The 23035-nt window shown below is 40.5% G+C and overlaps 2 protein-coding genes across 2 annotated transcripts; one reads left to right on the plus strand and one right to left on the minus strand.

Moving 5' to 3' along the window:
- The first annotated feature begins 398 nt into the window (after positions 1 to 398).
- dnajc15 (DnaJ (Hsp40) homolog, subfamily C, member 15) lies at positions 399 to 3435 on the plus strand. Its single transcript, XM_055032037.1, has 6 exons — positions 399 to 526; positions 1848 to 1899; positions 2062 to 2135; positions 2554 to 2630; positions 2713 to 2783; positions 3064 to 3435. Exons 1-6 carry the CDS (start codon positions 425 to 427, stop codon positions 3132 to 3134), a joined length of 447 nt encoding a protein of 148 aa, XP_054888012.1. The 5' UTR covers positions 399 to 424; the 3' UTR covers positions 3135 to 3435.
- A 691-nt stretch (positions 3436 to 4126) lies between these two features.
- sestd1 (SEC14 and spectrin domains 1) lies at positions 4127 to 22822 on the minus strand. Its single transcript, XM_055032200.1, has 19 exons — positions 22543 to 22822; positions 19083 to 19152; positions 18896 to 19004; positions 18724 to 18814; positions 18518 to 18631; positions 14975 to 15088; positions 14795 to 14889; positions 14660 to 14715; positions 12981 to 13052; positions 11971 to 12128; positions 9946 to 10068; positions 9247 to 9441; positions 9059 to 9173; positions 8807 to 8972; positions 7870 to 7951; positions 7669 to 7791; positions 7247 to 7438; positions 6234 to 6337; positions 4127 to 5969 (listed from the first exon to the last, which is right to left on the minus strand). Exons 2-19 carry the CDS (start codon positions 19150 to 19152, stop codon positions 5696 to 5698), a joined length of 2253 nt encoding a protein of 750 aa, XP_054888175.1. The 5' UTR covers positions 22543 to 22822; the 3' UTR covers positions 4127 to 5695.
- Between the last annotated feature and the right edge of the window lie 213 nt (positions 22823 to 23035).

The raw sequence follows: 23035 nt of genomic DNA on the forward strand, positions 1-23035 counted from the left end.
AAAAAATGGCAAAATGAAAACAAATAATAATTAGTTCAATTTGTATTGTTATTGCTATTTGTGTATATAATTTCCGTTCGAGATGATTGTCTTATGTAAAGGCATAATTTTAGTAAATTAATTTTTGATTTTATTTTTCATTGTTAATTCATTAAGTGTGCTTGGTTGCTTTTTTTATTTTATTTTTTGACTTGGCACTCTGTCCTTGTTCTTTGTTTTCATTTAATTCAATCTGTGAAAATTATTGTTATAGGAGATTTGAAAAAAAAAAAAGAAGAAGAAAAGAAGCCAGAAGAAGCTGCTCCAAAGGAAAGGAACGGGATCACTTTAGGACGGTTCACTCACTAGCAGGAAGTGACCATACATTTTATTTTGAAAGGAACAAGCGGATACGCAATACTTGGCGTCACATCAGGGAGGCAACATGGCGAACGCCGGCGCAGCAGCGATGGACGAAACGATGCGATATGCCGAATATTCCCCTAAGACGAGCGTTAGGAGTGACGCAGAGATAGACAGACGGTTGGTAAGTGTCCGGGTTGTGGTCGGCGAGCTTTTCAGAGTCTGTCAAACGAATATAGTTTGATTTAATGACAAAGTCTGTGGCGGTAACCGCCGCGCTGACCGCCAACGGCGTCGAACTCGGTTACATCAGAAACGTGATTTCCGGTGAAGCAGCTTTAATTCAGCGGGGAGAGCCTGCTTGGTGCAAAGTTACCTCCGAGTTATTATTGAGAAAACATGTACTATTTATTTTATCTAGGTATTTATTTATACATTAATGACTCTTCGAAGGTCATTATGCATGTTCGTGTCGTGACCTTAAATATGAACCCCTTTAATCAAGTACATTTTCACTAACATAACCGACATAAAATGTAATAATTCATACATATCCTGTGTTAGGCAGGTCCAAGGATTGAAATGCATGCACTTGTTCTGCAGGAAAACGTTTGGGAATAAATAGGCTGATTAATAAACTGAGTGCATGTCGTGAAAAATAACATTCAGGGATCAGTCTTGTATAATTACTGCTTAAGTATGAATGATGTAATGTTTATATTCCATTTATTGGTGTAATTTATTCATTTAAACATGATTAAACTCTGTCATATGGCATTATGCAGCATGCTGGGTGTGTTTGAGGGTATTCAGAGTAATAGTCAGGGTTACTTTGCAGTCTTTATAGTTTTTATTTAATGTTAAGGGTTTTATGAAAGTTTTTTCTAGATCTGGTTAAGTCTCCAAAAATGTCTCTGCTGTCATAATGTGCTGCTGAAATAAAAGGACGGAAATAAAAGCCGATTGAAACCAGCTTTCCTGGCTGGGGAAATAAGGCAGACGCTCAAAATGTGTATAATTGTAAATATTAATTTCAAACTCAGGTTTGCTGTTTGCCTTTTATTCCCATTTTAAAGCAGGAATGAAAAGTCTGCAGATCTGAGTGTGAAAAATTCAGACATTTAGACAGGAAAAATGTGTAGGAACGTTGAATAGTTTTGCATAATGGTTCTTAGTTGCCTAGTAAGTTTTTATTATTACGTTTCTCCTTTTTCATTAACTTACATAATAACCTGCGTTAATTTTATGATGTTCATTTGAAGTTTATGTTTTTTTTAGGGAAACTTATGGTGGATGTGCGATTTCACAAGTCAGTTTATTTTCATAAAGAAAACACATCCTCTGACTAATTTACCTCTTTAGCCACTAAAACGTTAAGATGGTAACATTAGGAATTCAATAGTATGATAGAGATTGGTTCCTTTTTCAGGCTGAAGTGGATCACACTGCAGCAAAGCCTTCATATGGTGTGTTTATTTACCAGTTTAACCTTGTCTTGTGGACAGGGAGGGACTCTGATCGCGGTTGGCCTTGGTGTTGCTGCTGCGGGTTTTGCAGGTAAAAATTCCTCATTCCCCAGGATGAAATGAACGTAACCTGCTGTAAGAGTTACTCCTTTACTTCTGACGCCTGAGCTGCTGAAAGCTTCATTGGTTAAATGCAAACAGGTATTTAACCGCCTTCTGTTTTGAAATATTTGTTTTGTTTTTTGGTCCCCAGGCCGCTATGCTTTCCAGCTGTGGAAGCCCCTGGGCCAGGCTTTCTCTGAAACGGTCAAGAGGATGCCCTCAGCAGTAAGAAAAATATTATCTGAACGTGGCTGTGATGTTCACATCAGCTAAATATTTTGCTGAGCTTCTCGCTCACTGAATGGAAAAACCAGTGAAATTCCTGTTTTCAAGCTGCGTTCTGTGCAAGTTCATCTCGTAAACCGTGTTTTTATTAACACTTCTTATGTGCATTTTAAAATATTTCGTAAGCATTCTATTACCACATCCTTAAATGTCTAATATCTGATGAAATTACGCTTGCCGCAGCCTGGTTGATTCGCTCCAAACCAGTAGATGGAAACACAACTAATAAGCATTTTTTATTTTTGCAACATTTTAAAAGTTTGCTTGAAAATCTCTGCAGTCATGGAAATTCTTGAAAAGTCTAAGTCATAAATTGAGTTCTCAGTACTCCAGCTCCAACCATCTTCTGTCCTCTCAGGGATTCTCGTCTTATTACAAAGGAGGTTTTGAGCAGAAGATGTCGAGGCGAGAGGCAGGCCTCATTCTGGGCGTCAGGTGAGCATTTGAGCCTGTCAGCATTCATGCTAATACATTAGGACTAATTATAATAACAATAAGCTTTATGCGTTGTGTTCAGCCCAGCTGCCACAAAGACCAAAGTACGTGAGGCACATCGGAGGATCATGGTCCTAAATCATCCAGATAAAGGTAACTTTACACCATCTGCTCCACAAACCAACCATTTTCACAAGATAGTAATACAAGGAAAGCAATCTATGAAATTGTCAAATGTAGCTTTTTCTCCTGAGTTGGTTGAACATCGTTGTCACGGTTTGTGAGGAGCTGCACGTAGTTGAACAACACAATGAAATTTGCACTCATACCGTTGGGAACCCTGAATTTTAAATGCTATGTTGATCATTTTTCTTGAGCTTGTTTGAATATCTTCCAGTGTCAAAGGGAAAGACTGATTCACGTTTGTTTGTAGGTGGCTCTCCGTATCTCGCTGCAAAGATCAACGAGGCTAAAGACCTGATGGAAAAGGAGACTCGGCGATGACGCTGTGGATCGGCCTTTCAGCTGCATCAACATTCACGTCGGCACCACCGCAGGACATCCACTGAGTTTCATAGAAAACAAACTAGAGGCTATAAGTAAAGCTTCAAAGGCACTGCTTTTTTATTTATTAAAATGAAGTGTGAAAAGGAAATAAACGGGTTGGAGAAGATGTAATGTCGCCCTCTAGTGGTTGCTGACTAAAATGCTGCTGCACTGGTCTATACTTTTTGTTCATAGCATTTTAATTTTAATGTACATATATTTGCTTGTAAAGTGTTTAGTAAAGATGTACTTAAAAACATAGGAGTGAGAAATGTGTGTTTTTACAACAAAACTGAACATATGGAGGTAGTCAATAGTCTTCACTGGGCGTTTGAATGAGAAACTTGTTTGATATGAGATCAGATTTTAACAAAATGTTAAAAATAAAGAGTTGAAGGTTTTAAAGAACTGGAACGTTACTTAATGTAGCATCATTAACCTTGAACTCAATACTCAATAATATTCTTGTGGCGGTTTTCAAATGAATGTGAATAAATCCTTGAAACGAAACAAGAATATGGTCTGGAAAAGCTTTTTTTGCTAGGTTTTGAAAACAAAGTTATAATGTAAAGAGCTTAATTAGCCAAAGTAAAAATAATTTCACAATCTAATAGCCTTAGTAGGAGAAAAATAAAAATAGTCCAAACAGTTAGGGTGACTGCTAAAGCTATTATTTGAGTTGAAAAGGTACACTGCTTACCTTAGAACAATTAATTTACTGAAGTTCTTCATTTACTGCAACAAGTTTAACAAAAATCTGTTTTTTTTCCCCCATTTAAATCCACATCTGCCAACAAGAGTTCAGCTAAAATGAGCCGTTTGTTGAATGAAGTTCTGTTGTCAGGAAGGCCGACTCACTCACAGCGTGTTGAGTCCATAACACGGCTTTTCATTGTTGATTTACTGCTTTGTGCATTTTCAGCATTCCTCCAAAATCAAAAACCCCAAACTAGTTTCTCATATACTTTATTGAGAGGAGGATGTTGTGGTCTTTTGCCATTGGACGGTAAAGAGAGCGTTTTGTCGACACAGCAGCAGTTCCTGAGATAAACCAACCAGGAACGAGAAATGTTGAGCTTAAAACATACTAAACAAATAGATAACAGGAATTTGACCTTTTTCAGAGGTTGCATGTCTGCATCTGATATGAACAAATGTCTGAGTTCCCCCACGCAGGCAGCAGTGACATTTGGACTCCTTTATATGTAGATTTTGTTTTAGAAGCAGGAATGTAGGTGGAGACTGTCTGCTGCACAGACTAGAACCGTCAAAACCTAGAGAAGCCTTCAGAGGGAAACATCCTCTCCCGAGTCCAGCTGAAAGTTACACGCATACGTTGTTTGTGTAATTATTTGATCAGTGGTCACCAACATAATATTCTGCAGAATCCACTTAAAAATACTGCGCACTTTATACTGCAACTCAAGAATTGATCTGACTGATAGAAACCTTCTCACCGACTCAACATTAAAGCTGGTTCTTAAAGAGAAAGTATCTGAGCAGAAAAAGGGATCCACTGCAGGCAACTGCTTAGATTTTTACCACAGAAGATGTCTCAACATTTTAGGTGATGGCCAACAACGACTCCAACCCTTCTGAAAAACCTTCATATTTAAAACCACAGAGATTCAGAAAACTTTGAAAACAAACAGCTGGATGGAACATGCACCAGGAGGTTCTAATTATTGCTGATATTTTCAGATTTAAACTTGTAGTTTTAATTCATTTAAGCGTTGTTGGCTTCGTTTACAAGTGGAAATAAATATGTTTCTATCCTTCGATGCCTCAACATCAATTGTTTACACAAATTGCTTTAGGAACTGCTCTGTTTCAATGAATGCTTTGATTTTGCCACGTTGTACTGTTTTAGAGGCTGAAAAGCAAACAGATTACAGATATTGTTAAAGTGTAAATGTTTCCTTCCAGCTGAATGAAGATTGCTCTTTTTTTTTTTCTTGGAAATTCTTTAGACTTGCCATTAAATTATCTAACTTAGTCCTGGAAGTAAAAATGATGTTCAGCCTAAGGGACTCCAACCGGGTTGGCATCTTTTCTGAAATCTGCAGACAAAAAAAACAGATTTTTCAGAATTCAAATGAAAAATGACATTAGAAAGACCCGATGAGCAACGAGAAGATTTGCTCCAGTTGTAAATGAGGAGGAGGCAGCAGCGGTGTTAGGAGGACCTTAAGCAACAATTCTCCTCCACAGAGCAGAAAGATGAGCTTCAATTATTCCAGTTTTTACTGTTTACAACCGTCAGAGAAACGTCACAAGTCCTCACAGTTTCTGTCCCAAAGAGTCGAGGAGTTCATGTTTCTCCGCTTCCATGAGAGGTTACGCAGTGATGCTGAGGAGAGGCGCTGTTTTAATTTACAGAAACCGTCAGAAAAATGCTGATTTTTTTCGCAGCGGGAACACGGAGACACGTGGTGCCTCGGGAGAGAACCGCTCCAGACGTCAGCAGCCCCTCACCAACGAGCTTCATGAAGGCTGCTCGGTCTGACGCTGGGCGTCTGCTAGCGGTCCTGCGTGGCTCGCTCCGAGTCTTCGTCCTGATGCTCCGCCTCCTTCTCCTCCTCGCCCTGCTCTTCTTTCTCGCTCAGTTCCTCCCCGATCACATCCAGCCGCCCCTCCAGGCCGTTGACCGCATCCTCCTCGTCTTCGTCCTTGTTGTTGAGAAGCCTGGCTTCCTGCATCTGCAGCCGCCGCTCTTCGATCAGCAGGAGGCGCTCTCGGACCCCCTCCGCCGTGGCTGCCGTGTCGCTGGGACTCCCAAAGAACTGCTCGCTCCTGAAATGACGAGAGGTTTTCAGTTGTTTCATTGTTTTCTCTTCTTTAAAAAAACTAATGCAACTTATGTTATTATTTAAATATAAAGCAAAACAAGAAGAAATGCTCCCAAAAGAATGAATGCAAAAAAAAAAAAAAAAGGGCTGATTAATTGTCATGTAGGGAGGAACCTGATGCTCTGCTCATCAGGTTTGGATCTCGTACATAAAGGAGGATTATGGTTAAACGAATAAGTGAAAGATTAGTAAACATTTGGGTTTGTACCCATCAGGGAAGATGATGGGCAAAGTGAGTCTGTCCAGCAGAGTTTTCCCTGAAGAGTCGACTTCATCCAGAGACTCCACCTCCACACGCTCCTGCTGCAGCGCCTGAAACAAAGTGGAAAAAACCCAAAAGGACATTTAGACTTTACCAGAGGGGTAGAACGGAATATTACACTCACAGGTTTGTATGTTCTCAGTTTTAAAGTCAGAGTTCAGTACATATAAAGACATTTTGAAATATTTTTCTATGTCGTTTATTCAGGCTGTAGTCAGCAAAGAATATTTTTCAAATTTGAAAAATGTCTTTGGTTTTGTTCTATTTTAAAGATTAAAAAGGGGAAAGTACAGAAGTGACTGAAGATTGGGTTTGGATTTTTTAAAAATAATTCAAATTATAAAAGCAAAGCCAATGCCTGGATATATAAGCCCTTAAAAATGGTCAGAGTGAGAGGTCAGACATTTTTTGAAAACATTACACTTTATACAACATGACACTAGATTTTTTTGATAATCTATTTTCCCAGCTACACCTGAATGCAACATGAGAAGTGGGCATGCTGGCACTAAGAAATATTGGCAAGTATTTGGAAAGAGTGATAATAGTAGGGGTCAATGTTGTCCAAGTGTACACTTGTTCTAAAGTGCTCTGTGCAAATTATGCTAACTGCTAATATGAGACAACATTCAGCTTAAAAAATGAACTCAGTCCAATATTTGTGTCTCTTTGTTTTGAAATAACAGTAAAATGATAGCTGAGCAGAATAGAAATGAGCTAAAATCAGAATTAGTTTGTAAACGTTTTTAAAAATTAGGGCAAAAATGAAAACATTTACAAAAAATATGTAAGTTAACTATTGAGTAAAGTGCTTAGCTTTATGTCAAAGCAAAAAATATCAACTAGTCAGTGAGACTCAAACATACAGTAAGATGAATTCATTCATTGAAACAGGTACTTATTTCCCAATGATCATAAAATCCAAATGCACTCTTATCTCCTGTATTTGTAAAACTCACTCTCTCAGCGGCGGTGTGGAAGCTGAGGGCCATCTCCAGCCGCTGCTGTCTCTCGTCGGCGCTGACGGTGAACTGCTTCCACACCCGGTTGAGTCGCGGCAGAGTGTCGCCGGACGAGCGCGTCGTGCAGCGCAGCGACTGACACAGGACGACGGTCGCCTGCAGAAGCTGGCGGCCGTAATCATATGTGCTCTGAGGAAAAATAGAAATGAAGTTCGAAAAGCAGAGCCACAAAACTCATGTGTGATAACTAGAAGTTCGAAAAACGATTTCGGTGCAGACAACCCACATATCTCCATCCAGAACCAACATTAGGAACAGATTTTATTATATAGTAACAATAAAGCTTTACAGTCTCAATTAGCCAAAGTTAAAAAATATCCAGAAACATATCTTTAGTTTTTTTCTGTGGACTCTGTCACCTGAGCTACGTCCACAAACTTCTTGTGTTTGTCCAACATGGTTCGTGTCTCCTGGGAGTCGTCTCCCAGTCTGACGTGCGTCTTCAACAAGGCGTCCAACAGCTCACCGAGCCACTCGACCGCCTGAACACACACACAAAGAGAACCATCTGATTAATACAGGAAGTGTACGTCAGTGTTTTAAATCCACAAGCGTTTTACCTGCAGAGCATCTTCTTCACATTTAAACAGCTGGACCATCTGCAGCATCTTCAGCCTCCTCACATCCACCATGTCCTCACACCTGAAACACACGCAAGTTCATTAAATTATTATTGAGCACAAGCTGAACTCAATGTCTCAGTTATGAATAATGACATGTACAGATCAGAAAATGAAACTGTGCTGCGACGTCGTAACTCCAAAATGTGCAGCCGTAACCCGGTTCGCACACTTTCCCCACATTCAAACGCTTTACAAGCATTTTCAAAGTGAGCTTCCAAACCTTTCCAGCAGACAAATGACCTAAAAACCCAATCAATTCATGATTATGTGATATTATTCATGTACTGTCATAGCAGCTGTATCCTACAGCAGAAACAAGATAAATTCAAATGACAGAATTTTTTGTTTTGAAATGTCTCACTCACACACCTGACCGGTCCAAGAACAAAACACAGGTTAAGAAAAAAAATGTCCAATTTCTGTAACAATGTTCAGCATATAAAATATAAGCCACTTTTTGTTTCAATTACAAAGATCAACAAGACATTAGGAATGATAAATATTCATTACATTGAAACAATTTAATTTAACGATGTGTTAAGTTAAATGCTTACAATACAGGAAGTTACAAGAGGATCTCTAAAATATGATCTTGCTCGGTTTTCTGACATTTAGCAAAAATAGATAATTTCGGTAATTCTAGCTGACCTAAAACAGAAAAAGTTTATTCTTATTTAACTTCAAAGCATTGGGAATAAAAAATGTGGGTCTGTCTTTATATTGGGTGTATGAACATATCTGAGTTCAAACGTCACGCTGCACTTTATAACTAAACTGTTCCATTAGAATATCAAGCACTTTCTAAATATTGAAACTCAAAACATTTTCAAGGATTTCCAGCACTCTTTCATAAAGAGGAAGGGTTTAGAGCTACCTCTGCTTGCGGAGCTCCATCTCCTCCATCACAGCCTGAACGTGCTGAACGTTGTCCTGCTGCTCTCCAGGTGGGCTCTCCGCCTCCTCCAGGGACCACGACGCCTGGCCGCACATCTGCTCCAGCACCAGCGTCCCCTTCTGACGGAGCGAGGACAGGCCTGCTTCTGCGTGGGGCGAGAACAGGCGGAGGGGGGGGGGTTGGTGTCACGGAGGACAGTGAGGGGAAAATGCGTTCGCTCGGAGAACAAACCAACAGTCTGCAGTTTCTCCTCCAGCAGTTTGAGGTTTTGCTGAATGGACGCCCCGTCGGAGGGGGACACGTCGGCACAGAGCATGCCCAGAAGGCCGTCCAGCTGCTGAGACAACTGTGGACACAGAGCGCGGACCGGTCAGGCGCGTCGGCCTCGGACAGCTGGAATGCGCGCGACGCGGCGTTACCTCCTGCGTGGTGCTGTGGAAGGCGTGTGCAGCCTGCAGGACGTTCTGACGCGTCTCCAGCTGGGACGCCTGGCTGTAGCAGACGTCGCTCAGCTGCTGCTGCAGAGCCTTCAGCTCCGCCACTTCCTCCTCTTCCCCAGCGCTGAGCAGGGCAGCGATCTGTTGGTTCAGCTCCACATACACGGCAAACCACTCCTGCACACGCAGAGAGAGAGACAGAGAGTGAGAGAGAGAGGCGGTTCGCATGAAATCACAGAAACGACGTAAACATCCACCTCAGGTTGCTGAACATTTACCACAAAAATTGACTAAATATTTGTAGCATTTGGTAAATGCCTTTGGTGGTTTTTATTTCTGTTTTACTTGTTATTTTTGGTGTTTTATGTTCAGTATTTCATATATCTTCCAGTTCCAGTGTGAAGTGTTCCTTACAAAATTAACTTATATATTCCATTCTTAACTTTATAGGTCTTTAAGACCTTCAGAAGTCTTAAAATCCTATAAAATTAGACCTATAAAGTAATATATCACATGAAAATAGTCCCAAAACAAGAGTTTTATTTATCGCAATAATTGCTGGGACAATTTATCGTCCAGCAAAATTAGTCATCATGACAGGCCAGCTGTCACTAGCAGTAAACACTGAAAAAACGAGAAGTGTGCGTTGAGTTTGAGAGACGTTGTCGTGTGTTTTCCTACGCTGTGCTGACTCTCGATCTCTTCGTGTTTCTGCTGCAGAGCCTGCGCCGCTCGCATCGAGTCGCCGATCGTTTGCTGAGTCTTCAGCAGCTCTGAACCAGGACCCTGCAGCCAGTTCACCACCTGATGGAAAAAAACAAAAGATGCAAGATTACATGGTAAAACTAATGTGGGCATTTAACTCAACATTTATTGGCAGCAGAACCAGGCGCCTTCCCATTAAAGCATCACAACCAGGTCGGCCATCATACATTGTTAATGTTAGCATCGATGTCGATCACACGCCAAGCGCATCGTAGCTGGATTTATGTGGAGGTGTCCATATATATATATATATTTTTTTTTTAACCACTCAAAGTGCTTTATGCCTGTCAGCAGATTCATCCAACACATTAGGAGCATCAGAGAGGTTCAGTCAGTAGGCAAGCAAACAGGATGTGCATTAAAACACGCCAAGGATCCTCCTCCACAGGGAGTTAAAAAAAACAACTTCCTGGTAGTTCACAGGAGTAACCAGCAGGGGGCTCTGACGCTCTACCTGCAGCTCTATACATCCATCTGTGAGAATCCACTCCACTACAGACGAGTGTGAATGAACTGAAAACGCTCGACTCGAGTCCCTGAGACGTTTTGCTGTCTGAGCTTAGCAGCTTGAACACAATCCGTCTTAAAAGTCGCTGGTGAAAGTTTTATTAAAGCCGATCTTGGTTTCACTTTTTGATGAAGCAAATTAAAACTGTGATCACATGAAAAGAATGGCTGTTGAATCTAAAGTGACACTGTCACCGTCTCCAGCAACGCCACATGTTAGTGTAATGCAATTCAGAAAAAGGATATTTACTTTAAAATGGTAAGTTGAACTAATAGGAGGATAAGGTTTGAGCTGAAATGAAAGCAAAGTGAATTTTTCTGCCATTTTCATGCTTGTTTAGCGAAAGCGGATTTCTGGTTCACTTTTAGATTCATTCTGTGTGAAGAAAACTACACATTTGTTCTAATTGTGTTAACTAGGGCGAAATCTTCATGATGTCAGACGAAACGGTAACATCTGCAGATGTTTGGTTGCTTTCCTGTCAGAATCCTGAGTTAATTGTATTTATCAGGTCAGTGGCGCCTCAAGCAGCACACAAACACGACCACAGTTCGATCCAGAACTAGGCCACCCCGCCTCCCGCCTCAAATCCTCCTGAGCTATTGGGCGACTTGTTGTGGTTACTATAGCAACCCCAGGCTTATTTCCAAGATGATGTTGTTACCCATCAGCCCCTGTGGCTGTAAGACCTTCAGTCAGCAGAGAATACTGTTCTTGTGCTGAAAAGCTCCGACGCTGCGCAGTTTCTGAGAGCTGAAGGTTAGAACTGATGAATCCACAGAGGAATGAATACTGCAGCATCCGCCCGACACGATTACACATTTATAACCTTCATAAACATAACTGACTTTTAAAAGGTGTATGAGGATGAGCCTCCATCTTTCAATGAGAGAGAAAAAAGCTTAATATAGTGAAATGATTGCAGGTTGGCTTTTCATTTTGCATGATTTCTACACATCTTCTCAGTCCTTTCAACTAAGAAAAAAGAGAGAAAAGAGAAAGAGAAGAAAAAGAGAAAAAATAAAGATAAGAAAAGGAAAATAAAAGGTAAGGAGTTACAGAAAAGGAAAGAAGGATTTCAGGTTTTTCCCCGGTGTATTATAAGCCTGGTGGCCCGCCAGGCTTTACTTGTGCCCCCACCAGGCTGAGCGTTGCTCATTTAAAAGGACAAAAAAGAAGAAAGGGATGACAACAGGAATGAAAGAATGTAAAATAAAGGAGTAGGAGGGCATATGGCCAGATGGAGAGATGAAGAACAAACTGATAGTGAGTGAAGTCTAGAAATACAAATAGATTTCCTTATTCATATGTTCCTTTTCTGAACTGATCCAGAAATACTGGACTCGGATCATCTTATTTGTTGGATCTCTATTGTGATTCTCCACTGAAAGCATTTGTTCTGGTTCTCTCTGTAAATCGGGTGCGTTGGTTACCTGCATGACCTTGGCGTGGATCTCGTCCAGCTGCGCTCTCTTGTTCCGCTGCCTGCACAGCTCCTGGTATTTGGTGTACTGCTCCCTGAGCGAGTCCAGCAGCTTGGTCACCTGAGGCTGAGCCAGCAGCTCCTCCTCCATGGGGCACCAGGCTGGAGCTGGGAGAGACAAACACCAGAGTCAGTCACGTTAGTCGTTTGAAACAGGTTTTAGTGGCAACATCGTCAGCTGTTGGTGTCCAATTCATTAAACACTGTCAACTAAACGCTTTGTGTGAAGAACCACTTAAATACTAAAAATGTATCTATTTTTCACATTGTTGCACAGCTATAAAGCACTTTAGGGAAACAACTAAACAATTATCCTGACTATTTTTTCTTTAAGCCCCATATTGTAAGAAAAGCCAGGATTAAGGAAGCCTTTCTGACTTGCTATGAACATTAGCTTAAGTTAGCAACTAATTTAACAACTGCTACCTCAAAAGTTGAAATGGAAAAAATAAAAAAAATATCTGAATAGACTTTGTTGTTTAATAAAAAAAGAAAAAAAACCAAATGGTTTACGTTAATAATATAATTAATAACTTGGCAGAATGCAGTTAAAGATGACTTACACAATTAAGCTAGCAGTCATTTAACTCCACCTACTGCTAAAGCAAGATGCTGGCTTTAACTAGTTGCTAGCTGAAGCTAGCAGCTAGCTAGCTTTAGCTAGTGTTAAAGCTAGCTAAAGGGATGACAACAGGAATGAAATTGATAGCGAGTGAAGTCTATCAATTTCACTTGGAATGGTCTTTAATGACTTTAATGTCATTAAAGTCATTAAACTTTAATGACTTTAATGACATTAAAGTCATTAAAGTTAAATGACTTTAATGCTTCCTAAAGCAGTAATAAAATAAGTTCATATAGCACCAATTTATTTTGCATCACACAATAAGTAATACACAAAAAAATAAACCCTGGTTTCTCTTAGGTCCAAGGCAGCCATTTTTTTTATTGGTTCCTCACCTGCCTGCCCTCCTCCTCCCCCCTCTGTGCCGTTGAAGCGGCGCTGCTGCAGCTCTGACAGCAGCTCGTGACCTGCACACACACAGAAGAAATTCAAACAATAAAGAATTTTACAAACAAAAAAATTTACAAATATGGGAAACAATGAGAGGTCAGTGTTTGTTTACATGCGGTTACATTATGACAGAAGCTTGTGAATGGAGGATGGTGGTACCACAAACAAAGACTCCTTTAAACTCTGGCCAGCACACACAAGCTAGTCCTTTCAATGAGCACATCCACCCAGCATATGCAGATGTTGTTAGAGACCGTTTGGCTTCAGGTTTAGTGTCAAATTAGCCTGTTGGTGTCCAACACCTACTTCTTACTCTCAGAGTCTAGCAATATGAGAAGGGAGATGCTGTCTGGCTGACTCTCTTATTTAGTCACTATGCAAAGCTAAGCAAAGCTCACATAGTCATTAATTCTGCATGCTACCAAAAACACCTAACAAAGAATGTCAGGCTGTCAAGGTTTTATGAAAACGCAATTGGATTTTACAGCAGGGCAATGATCTGAAGCACAGCAGGAAATCCATCTTTGAATGGCTAAAAATGATTAAAAACCAAAATGAGGTTCTGCAGCCTACACTTAATGAGACTGAGACGCTCTGACATAGCCATAAAGAAGCTGTGCATGCTAGAAAATCCTCTAGCATGGCTGAATTAATATAATTCAGCAAAGAATAGAGGGCCCAGACGCTAAATGCTTGATTTCAATCTCCTGCCAAGGACGACACAACCAGTTCTCCTAACGAGTGAAATAATCCTTTAACAGCAGCTTTAGTTTGCTGATAATAAAACTGTTTTCATGTTTAGAAAACCTTGGATGTCATAAAAAGAAAAGCAAAAACAGAAGAAATCTCAAAGGAATGTTTCCGTATTTGGCAATAGGAAGTGTTTGAGTTACCGATTTTTATAGTTTCTTTAATAATTCCTTCTGACGATAAAAAGCAATTATTGTGATTCTGTGAGAACGAAGCTTGTTTTTGTCTTGAGGACAAAGGAATGATTGTTCAGTGAAGCATCACGTCTGTGCTTCGTTATGAACAATATTTCATCCTCACATTGCTCGCCTGACGTTGATGCGGTTTATCATTTGGCTCTTTGAGTCACTGAGGAGTGTTGCTGTAGAAAAGTGGGTCATTAATATTAGTAAGCTTACTTTAAAACCTCCCATAAAACCTGAAAAATTATAAAATAGCCAAACAATTTTTGATTGTGACCTTAGGAAATCTATCAATATTTGTCCTAGATTCTTTGCCATACACATATCAACTCATTGTTTTCTAATTTTATTCAGAATCTTCCAGTTGTTACATGCTTTCTGCAGGTTTTTAAGACCATTCCGAATGTAAATGTACAAAAGAATGCAAATAAATAAATCGTGCGGATTGGCAACAGGAGAAAGACAATAGCGAATTTGCATTTACACATTAGTCCAACCACAACCAAATTAAAGACACATTAACGACCAACTTATTACTTTTTCCTTAAAATTAATTTTAGATGCATAAATTTAAAACGTTTCAACACTAAGGATGTGCGGACACTCTGTATTAGTTGAAATGTTTACGCCGCTGGAAATCTGTTGGACCAAATGGAAAACTGGTTTATATTCAAAGAGAAAATAACACTTACCAGTCTGGAGGACAGTTTCAGGATCAAAAGATGGCAAGAGAGCTCCATCAGTAGACCTACAAAGATAAAACAGTGAGTTCTTCAAAACTGTAGGTGTGTGTGATGGATACACATCGAAGGATCCTGAGCGCCTACTTGTCTTTGTCCACCGAGGCGCTCTTCTCGCTGTCGTTGATGATCGTCAGCTCGTCCAGAAGAGACGTCGACTCCTTTGTGAACTTCTCAAAAACCTGACATGGGAGACAAACAAACGAGGCGTTACCGGATGCCACGGCAGCATCCAGTACGCTGCAAAAGGAAATATATTTCACATACCAGTCTCTTGTTGAGCCAGTCGCTGTGGTCGTAGTCCAGACTTCCTCCGAAATCATCCGTCAGCTGGCACGGCTCGATGTAGCGAGTGAGCTTATTGGCCGAAACCAGGATCACCTGAATAAAGGTTGACAACAGCTGGTGATACTTGTGCTGAATGAACGTAGCGCCTAGCGCTACAGCTAAATGTAAAGCCTGCTCTCAGTCCTAAAACATAAATTTATACATAATTTGACAGAGAAATAAGGAAAACCTGAACTGCTTTGATTACTATTTTATTGGATATGTTTTATACTCTTTTTGTGTTTCCCAGTTTCCATCTGATTAATGATTTTTCTAATTTCATTCAAGACGTTCATGAAGAACACGTCTTCAAGCAAAATAAAATGCTACTTCTGTCATCACAAAAAGAAACCTTTATCAATTTCTTAAAATTAAGTGGATTTTATTTTATTATCCCCCAAAACTTAAAAAAGTTTAAAGTGTAGCATTTACTTGGGATTTGGTTCAATTTTTTTCCAATGAGTGCACATAAACAACGCATTTGTTCAGTACATATGTTTACAGCACGGTAACCAAATTGACTATCACAACGACAATAGGGTCTACTATAAATATAATATCGTAAACATAGTTCAAAACCAAAATAAATGTTCAATACGAAGAAGAAAGACAGCTAATCCTGCTCAGATTTCTTATTTTTTCTTTTCTTAAATAAACAGCCATCATTGGTAGGGTGCGCAAACATTCGCTCTTCTATTTCATTTCATCTTTATATGGAAAAACTAGGTTTAAATATGTATTTTTCCAAACAAGCCTCTATTACACGTCCCCTAACAGCAGCCTGGCCGTGAATAGAGCAAACCTAATTACAGCTTTTATAACAACTTGAAGGCATTTATTGCTCCCTCACATCTGTTTTCTTCTTTTACTTAATAACAGTTATTAATTTCCTGCTCACGCCTAAATCACGTCCCCTGGGACTCGGCTTTGCAACGGAGCAGCAGAGGAAATGGCAGCAGATTGTTCTCTTTTAGGCTGTTTAGCAAATGCATTTGAGAGGCTGGGGATAATAAGAGACCGTGTGGATATCCCAAAATTATACAGGAGCTTCAGGAGATCCTCTGAATTCTCCAAAACCAAAACATGAGACATAGCTGTGATGCTGATCGAATATAATAACTCTGGAGTTCTGGTTCCTTGGTTTTTCCAAGTCATTATTCTGATTTCCTTCAACAGCAACTACTGACTAAATAGATCCTCTTTGTTTTCATCATATTCATGAACAACTCTCTCCACAATTGTTGGTACAGATCTGTAAAAACAAATCTTAAAATCCATCATTGCAGCTGCACAATTGCACAATGGAAACATTGTGAACATTCCATTCGAATAAGGCAGATATGTGTGAAATGAGAAACGGCTACCTGCCTGAACTCGCAACTCTCAGAGCAATAATAAAATGCATTTTCCTTTAAATTGCACTAAATTTATACGGAAGACGCAGCAGAGGTGAGTATCAAGAGTTTTACCTGTGAAGAAACAAACAACCCATTCTGCCAATGTGAAACAAACTATTCTGCAACAATAGTAGGAGACAGCAACAATGAGGAAATCCTCACATAATCACACTTCATCAAATTGTTTACATGACAGTTCGGGACACTTTAACCAATCCTTAATAAATCCAAGAACCCCTATTTATTGTTTGGGTCTTTATTAGAGCCACCTCACTAATCATTGACACGGTTGCATCAAAATGCTTTAAACCAACTTCTTTTCTTTCTACAAAAAACTTACAATATTATTATTTTTTGGGATCAAACTCTACATTATTGTTTTTTTTTTTTTTTTTTTACCCAAAATACAATTCTTGTGATGCAAAGTTCTTGGATCACAAGATGAACTTTTGCCTCAGAGTCTCTGAAAGTTTCCTAATCTGAAAACAGAGCGCTCTGTGTTTGAACTTAGCCTTTAAGAATAGCAATAGAGAGAAAAAAAAAAGAAAAAACAAGCTCACCTTTGAGTTAACGCCAAATTTAGACAGTAACCTTTTTTCCTCATCATCACATGAATAGCATGTGCAGTAAGTCTGGCTCAGAAATAAACCTGGAAAAGACAGCTGGCGGAGAGTCTGTCCACCAGTTGTCACGGCAGAAGATGCCAGCAGTAAACCTGGACTCCAACCAGTGCTTTTTTTCATACAAGTGCTGGGTCAGACGCTACAGCAGCAGCTGTATAACACACACATCCAACCACGACCGCGCTCCACAGCTGAGATGAGTCACATTTCAGCAGCGTCACTGGGCTCTCCATATCTGGCAGCTGTGCATGCTCGCTTCTGTCCAGGAAAGGACAGAGGACAAAGACGCCCAGAGACACAGCAGATTGATTCCACCAACAGTTTGTTGCGACTCTCAAAACGTGTTTTTTTTTTTTTTTGTTGCTTTTAGCAAATTGAATTGACCCAAAAGGTGGCGTTGGCAGGAAGTGGATATAAATTCCTGTTGCTCTTGAACTTAAGATTTAACCCTTTTGCTGCTCACGGTCGACTCCGGTTTTGCTGAAAACCTTCGCATCCACGGTGACGGATTATCTTTCCGTGACTATTTCCAAGTCAACGCACAGCATCAGTCGACTTGAGCCGGTTACCGTGGCAACGATCGCCGAGCCAACACGACTGCAGAGATTTGGGTCAGTAAGACGACAGACCTGAATTAGCAAAACCATCCGTCTCTGGTCGAGGTGGTGACGGCAAATATCACGTAAAACCAAGGGAAGGGGATTTCTTTTTTTAAACATAAAAAAAAAAGTTTTCATTTGCTTTAAATCAGATCCACAAGAGCTGAAGTCTTAGAGGTGCTCAGTTATTTGCTTCTAGTAAAACTTAATTAAATCCTTTCTCTTGCCTCTTTTTCCTGCCAATAAGTCATCGTCATCTAACGCAAAATGTCCTGTGTTCCAGTGTAAACCCTCAACTAGCAGATTACACGAAGAGGAGATAACTGTTGTTATTCCCATCATCTGTTATGATGTAACCATTGATCAATGCATCTCACCAGTTTTAATAAAACACCCAAAGAACAACGTTCGAAAAAAAATCCTCAGATTTAACAGAGTAAAAACACTTTATTTTCTAAATTAGGGAAAAGATGAACCAGAAATCACAGGAAATGATGGACTCAGCGAAACACAAGAGTTTACATCTAATTAAAAAATGATAATTTTATAAACCCAGCAGCTAAAGAAAATTTTTGTTAGTACGAGCAGGAGAAAAACAACAATGATGCTTATCTTAAAGAAATATATGGAGTTTGTTGTTTTTTAATTTTAGAAAAGACAGTGACAGGAAAAAGAGAAAATTTTCTTTTTTGTTTTTCAGTCGTTTTATTCTTCTTCTCCTCATATGCGTAGAAGCCAGAACATAATCGCCCCCTATCAGGTTGCATTCAGTATTGCACACCAAGATCTTAAAACACTCGGGGGACAAACTACAATTTCAATACGATGCGTTATGGTTTTGCCTTTAGCAGGAGAGACTCCTACCTCAAAGCCCAGGCGATCTTTCTCCTTCCAGAAACAGAAGTGGGTGACCTTCTTATCCCAGAATTCATCAGGCTTCACCACACAGACCAGTGACACCTCCGCTGGGATGACGTTCTGAAACCCCACCCACATACCACCAATCATTAAAAACCCACATAACATCTGCCACACGTCAGAGCCTGGACGAAGGCTTAACGTATTTCTACCTGCAGCATGAGGACCACCGTCTTCACGATGTTCCACTGAGACCGCCGGCCGTCCACGATCACAGTGAAACCCCGAGCCTTGCACTTGTCACTTGAAGTGGGAAACAGGAGGTTAGCTTTAGCAAGAATTCACAGAAGCACTTTAGGCCACCTTGGCTAGCATGCCTGTTACCTGGGGATGCTGAGCAAGTAGTCCAGAGTGGCGCCGAGTTCCTCCATGCTGGTCTGGTCCGAGTTGAGGGGGATGGTCAGGATCAGACCACTGCGCCGGTCCTTGCCTCCTATCACAGACAGCCAGAGAGGTTAGGTCATTGAAAACAAAGATTAGGGATTATAGCAACACAACAACAGTTCATTACCTGAGAGGAAGGCTAGCTTCTTTTTTAGGATGGGGAGGATGGAGCCCGCTTCCATGGTGACGCCAGACATCTGGAGACACACAAGAGACTTCAACCAAAACGCCAATTGACAAAAGTCTTGGTGTGGAGATTGCCAACATGCAGCAGGCATTGTTAGAGGGAATAAGACAACAACATGCTTCTGGGATTGAGGACACGTTCGAGTAGCTGAAGTCACATTGAACTAAAAAAGAAAAAGAAAGCCTCACTCTATTCATATAATGGTGGAAAAACACAACCTTCCTCCACTTCAGAGATCTGAGTATGTAAATTTTCATACACAAATCAGTCGGCCAATGCATTCCAGTTCGAAGCATGAGTTTAATCTAAGGACTCTCACTGCATCAGTCAACAGTCAACGTGCTGCAGCTTGCACGTTTTTACAGTCAACTTAAATAAAAATTATATTAATGAACAAATAGAAATAGTCTTCTTATTCTTTAATTAATTGTTGTATTCAGAATAGGGGTGCACCAATTTATCGGTGCAGATTTCCTTAATTTTGGGAGATCGGTTATCGACCGATTTTTACATATGAAGCCGATCTTATCAGCCGATTTCATACAGTTTGGAAAAGGTCTAAGAATCAACCACTGTCCTCTTTTGCTCCCCTGTGAGAAAGGTTTGACTGACAGACTGGCCCTCCAAGTTATGTCTGCGTGTTTAGAATTAGCATTTAGTGACCCCACTGTTGCCAACTCAATAACTTTCTTGCTATATTGAGCGGCATTTCAGACAAAAAAATTGGTATCGGCCAGAAAACTGCAATCGGTGCACCCCGAACTCAGAATGCTACCAGTATGAAGGATGCTGCAGCACATTAAACGACTCTTCAGGTCTTTAATAACAATGAAAAATTAAGATTGATTTGGTTGGTCATTGAACACATCACGAACACTGTGATGAGCTAAAATATTCAGTGACCATCTTTTAAAGCAAACTGTTAGTTTGAAGCAACTTTTAAAACTTTAAATCTCTAAATAATTGAGGGAAACAAATGGAACCGCAGTTCGTCTAGCATCCTAAACTCACTTGGGATGAATTTTTAGTTTACAAAACTACAGAAGGCAGAAAACATCTGGGATTTTGTGTAAAATCTCATCATTTTCTATAAATATTTATGCTCTGCGGGCTTTTGTTGACTGTCAAACTCAGTGAGTCAGTTGTCAAATGTTTTGAGTGTAATATCTGTGGCAAGGACCTCAGAAGATAAACTCCCGGAGTGAGACAGAGGATGAGTGTCTCGGCTCATCACCTGAAACCACCTGTAAAGAAAAGCGCTCAAAACACAGAGACGTCACAGATGTTCAAAGACCTGAGGGGGGAAACAAAGTGTCACCTTTTCTCCTGTGAGGCTCAGAACCGAAGAACAGAACCGAGTTCATAAGTGGCAAACCATGAAAAGATGACATTTGAGTGTCTTCAAAGAGTATTTGGCACACATCAGAGGAGCTGAAATGCTGAACAAATAAGGCAGGGACAGCTCTGTTACTTTTCCCAAATAGATTTTCTTCTCCCAGCTGGCGATCCTCCCGGCAGATTCCAGTTGCTGGCTCCAGCTCGTCTGTGATTTACTGCCTATTTAATCAGGGTTTTTTTTTTTTTTTTTTACGGGTCGCACTTAGCAGTCTGACCGTAAATCAGCAGGTTTGTGTTTCTGTTGGTTTAGTGGCTGGTGAAACATCTGTGCTGCTTGACAGCTCACCCAGCACTTTTCAACTGTCAATTATTTCTCCTGCCTACTGTCATCGTCTTTGAAGGCAGTCATTGTGGCAGAGTGATGGTGAACTATCAAACATCATGTCTCAGCAAGTGGCCTGGAGACGTGATCTCTTCAAAACCCATAGATTGTGATTTTTTTTCTTTATAATTGTAAGCTGCTGGCTCTTAATTCTACTATATAAGATCATACTTGACACTTGAATTAGTGTCTTTCCAAATTCACTTATCATACCAGTCATGCTGTGGAAAGTAAAAAGGATTGCAGCCCATCACTCTTATAAGGATAATCCTGCTTTAAAACTACAATTAGCATATCTGTGAAGCAATAAACTGCAGCTTGGAAACCAGAGCTGATAGCCCAACTAACTCAGCAGACAATATCAGCCCGTTATATGCGAGGGACTCTGTAAAGAGGATAACAGACTATCTCTATGTATCAAAACTAAAGAACAATAAAAACATGCTATTACATGCTATTATTATATTATGTTATTTTTCCATATGGAAAAATTCACGATCAAAATATTGATTTAGTCTAAAGTTCTCTGGTTTAGTCATTACAGTGAAGTGTTTTTTGTACGTCTTTGACCACTTAGTGCCCTCGCTGCCAAACGAATGATGACTCGGCATAAAACTAGCAATGACACATTTCCCAAACCCACTTCAGATATGGCTCATTGGCTTCAGGAAAACATGTTAAGGACAGTCACGCCATTTGTTTTCGTATTCTGTTTCATGCTGTTCTTTAACCAAGATAAAAATCAAGGACATGCATTTGTTGACGTCACATGAGGTACAAGGTGCCTCCATTTCTCTCTCTCTTTGTTCGCATGTTTTCATTCAAATGAATCCTTCAAAACGCGTTTACTGGTGCCAGCTTTTCTGCTTGGTTTGTGTGCATCTTGTGACGTCACAGACCCAAATGCACACAAACAAACAGGTAATAGCTGTTCTTTCTTCAATGCGCTTTTTAGGAAACTTTGCATTTAGGGAAATCCTGAAGGAGGAACCTATGACTCGGTGAATGAATCCATCATGGAAGCTTGTGAATCAAAAGTTTTAGCTGTCAGAAAGAGAAGTTTTGAGATGTTATATGGATTTGAATGAGCAACCGGGTGAAGATTGAGCTGGTTCAATCCAGAGAAAAGAAATCAAAGTCGAACCATGAAGATGCCACTTTCACAGTTCAGTTTGATTTTGTGAGCCTCACATGTAGGTCGTGCTATTTTTTATTTTTTATTTTTGTTTATAAGATAAAAACATCTTATAAAGATATTTTTATTATCTTTATAAGTGACAGAAAATTTTTACTAGTTTCTTTAACTGTTTGAATCTTGCTAATATTGGCCCCAATGTGGCCCCATACCTTCATTCCACCACCACCACCCCTTCTGTTTTTTTAAGACTATTATGGAGAATTTTGGTGCTCTCCTGCTGCAGCAAACAAGCTCTCCTGCTGCAGCACTCGGGCTCTCCCGCTGCAGCAGGGCTTCACCTTGGTCTCCGTTCCTGCAGTCTTCCTGCAGCACGGCTCGGCCCAACACGGCTCGGTTCGGCTCGTTCCGGCCCGACCCAGCGACACAATGACCTACATTCTGCAGCCACACGCTGCGGCGGCTGCGGGTGGAGACCTCCATCATCGCGGCGCCCACCACCGACAACTTCAACAATGAGTATCGATCCGGCGGCTTTTTCTTACCTTTTTTTCGTCAAATCCGCAGCATTTTCCACTGTCCCAGATTTTCTCCTCCCAGTCGTCTTCCTCCCTTTTCCTGCTCTTCTCTTTGCCCTTCGCTCCTGTCGCTCTCCTCCTCTTCCTCCTCTTCTTCTTCCAGAGTCTCACCAACCGGAGGAAACGACTCGCGTTTTATATAGAAAATGTACTAAAGCCCTTAGTTTGCTCCCTCCTCTCCTTCAACAACAGCAGAGCCACGCACCAACCAGGCGGCGGAGCTCGTCGCACTGCGCAGGCTCAGTAAAGTCAAATCAACAATTCCAACTTCCGGTGAATTCTGGACCCGCTGCGTTTGCAGCAACACGACTCAAGGAGGCGCTGTTGCTTCATTCATCTGCTGACTCTTGTGATACTAAAACCTGGCGACGAGTCTCACACGTTAACCTCTCCTCCCTGCAGGAAACTCACCGTCAGAACTCATTTCTTTATTTAAAGCTAAATTCATCTCAGTTCCAGC

The sequence above is a fragment of the Poeciliopsis prolifica genome, unplaced genomic scaffold, assembly GCF_027474105.1.
Source record: "Poeciliopsis prolifica strain line A6 unplaced genomic scaffold, Auburn_PproV2 SCAFFOLD007, whole genome shotgun sequence".
NCBI classification, from domain to species: domain Eukaryota; kingdom Metazoa; phylum Chordata; class Actinopteri; order Cyprinodontiformes; family Poeciliidae; genus Poeciliopsis; species Poeciliopsis prolifica.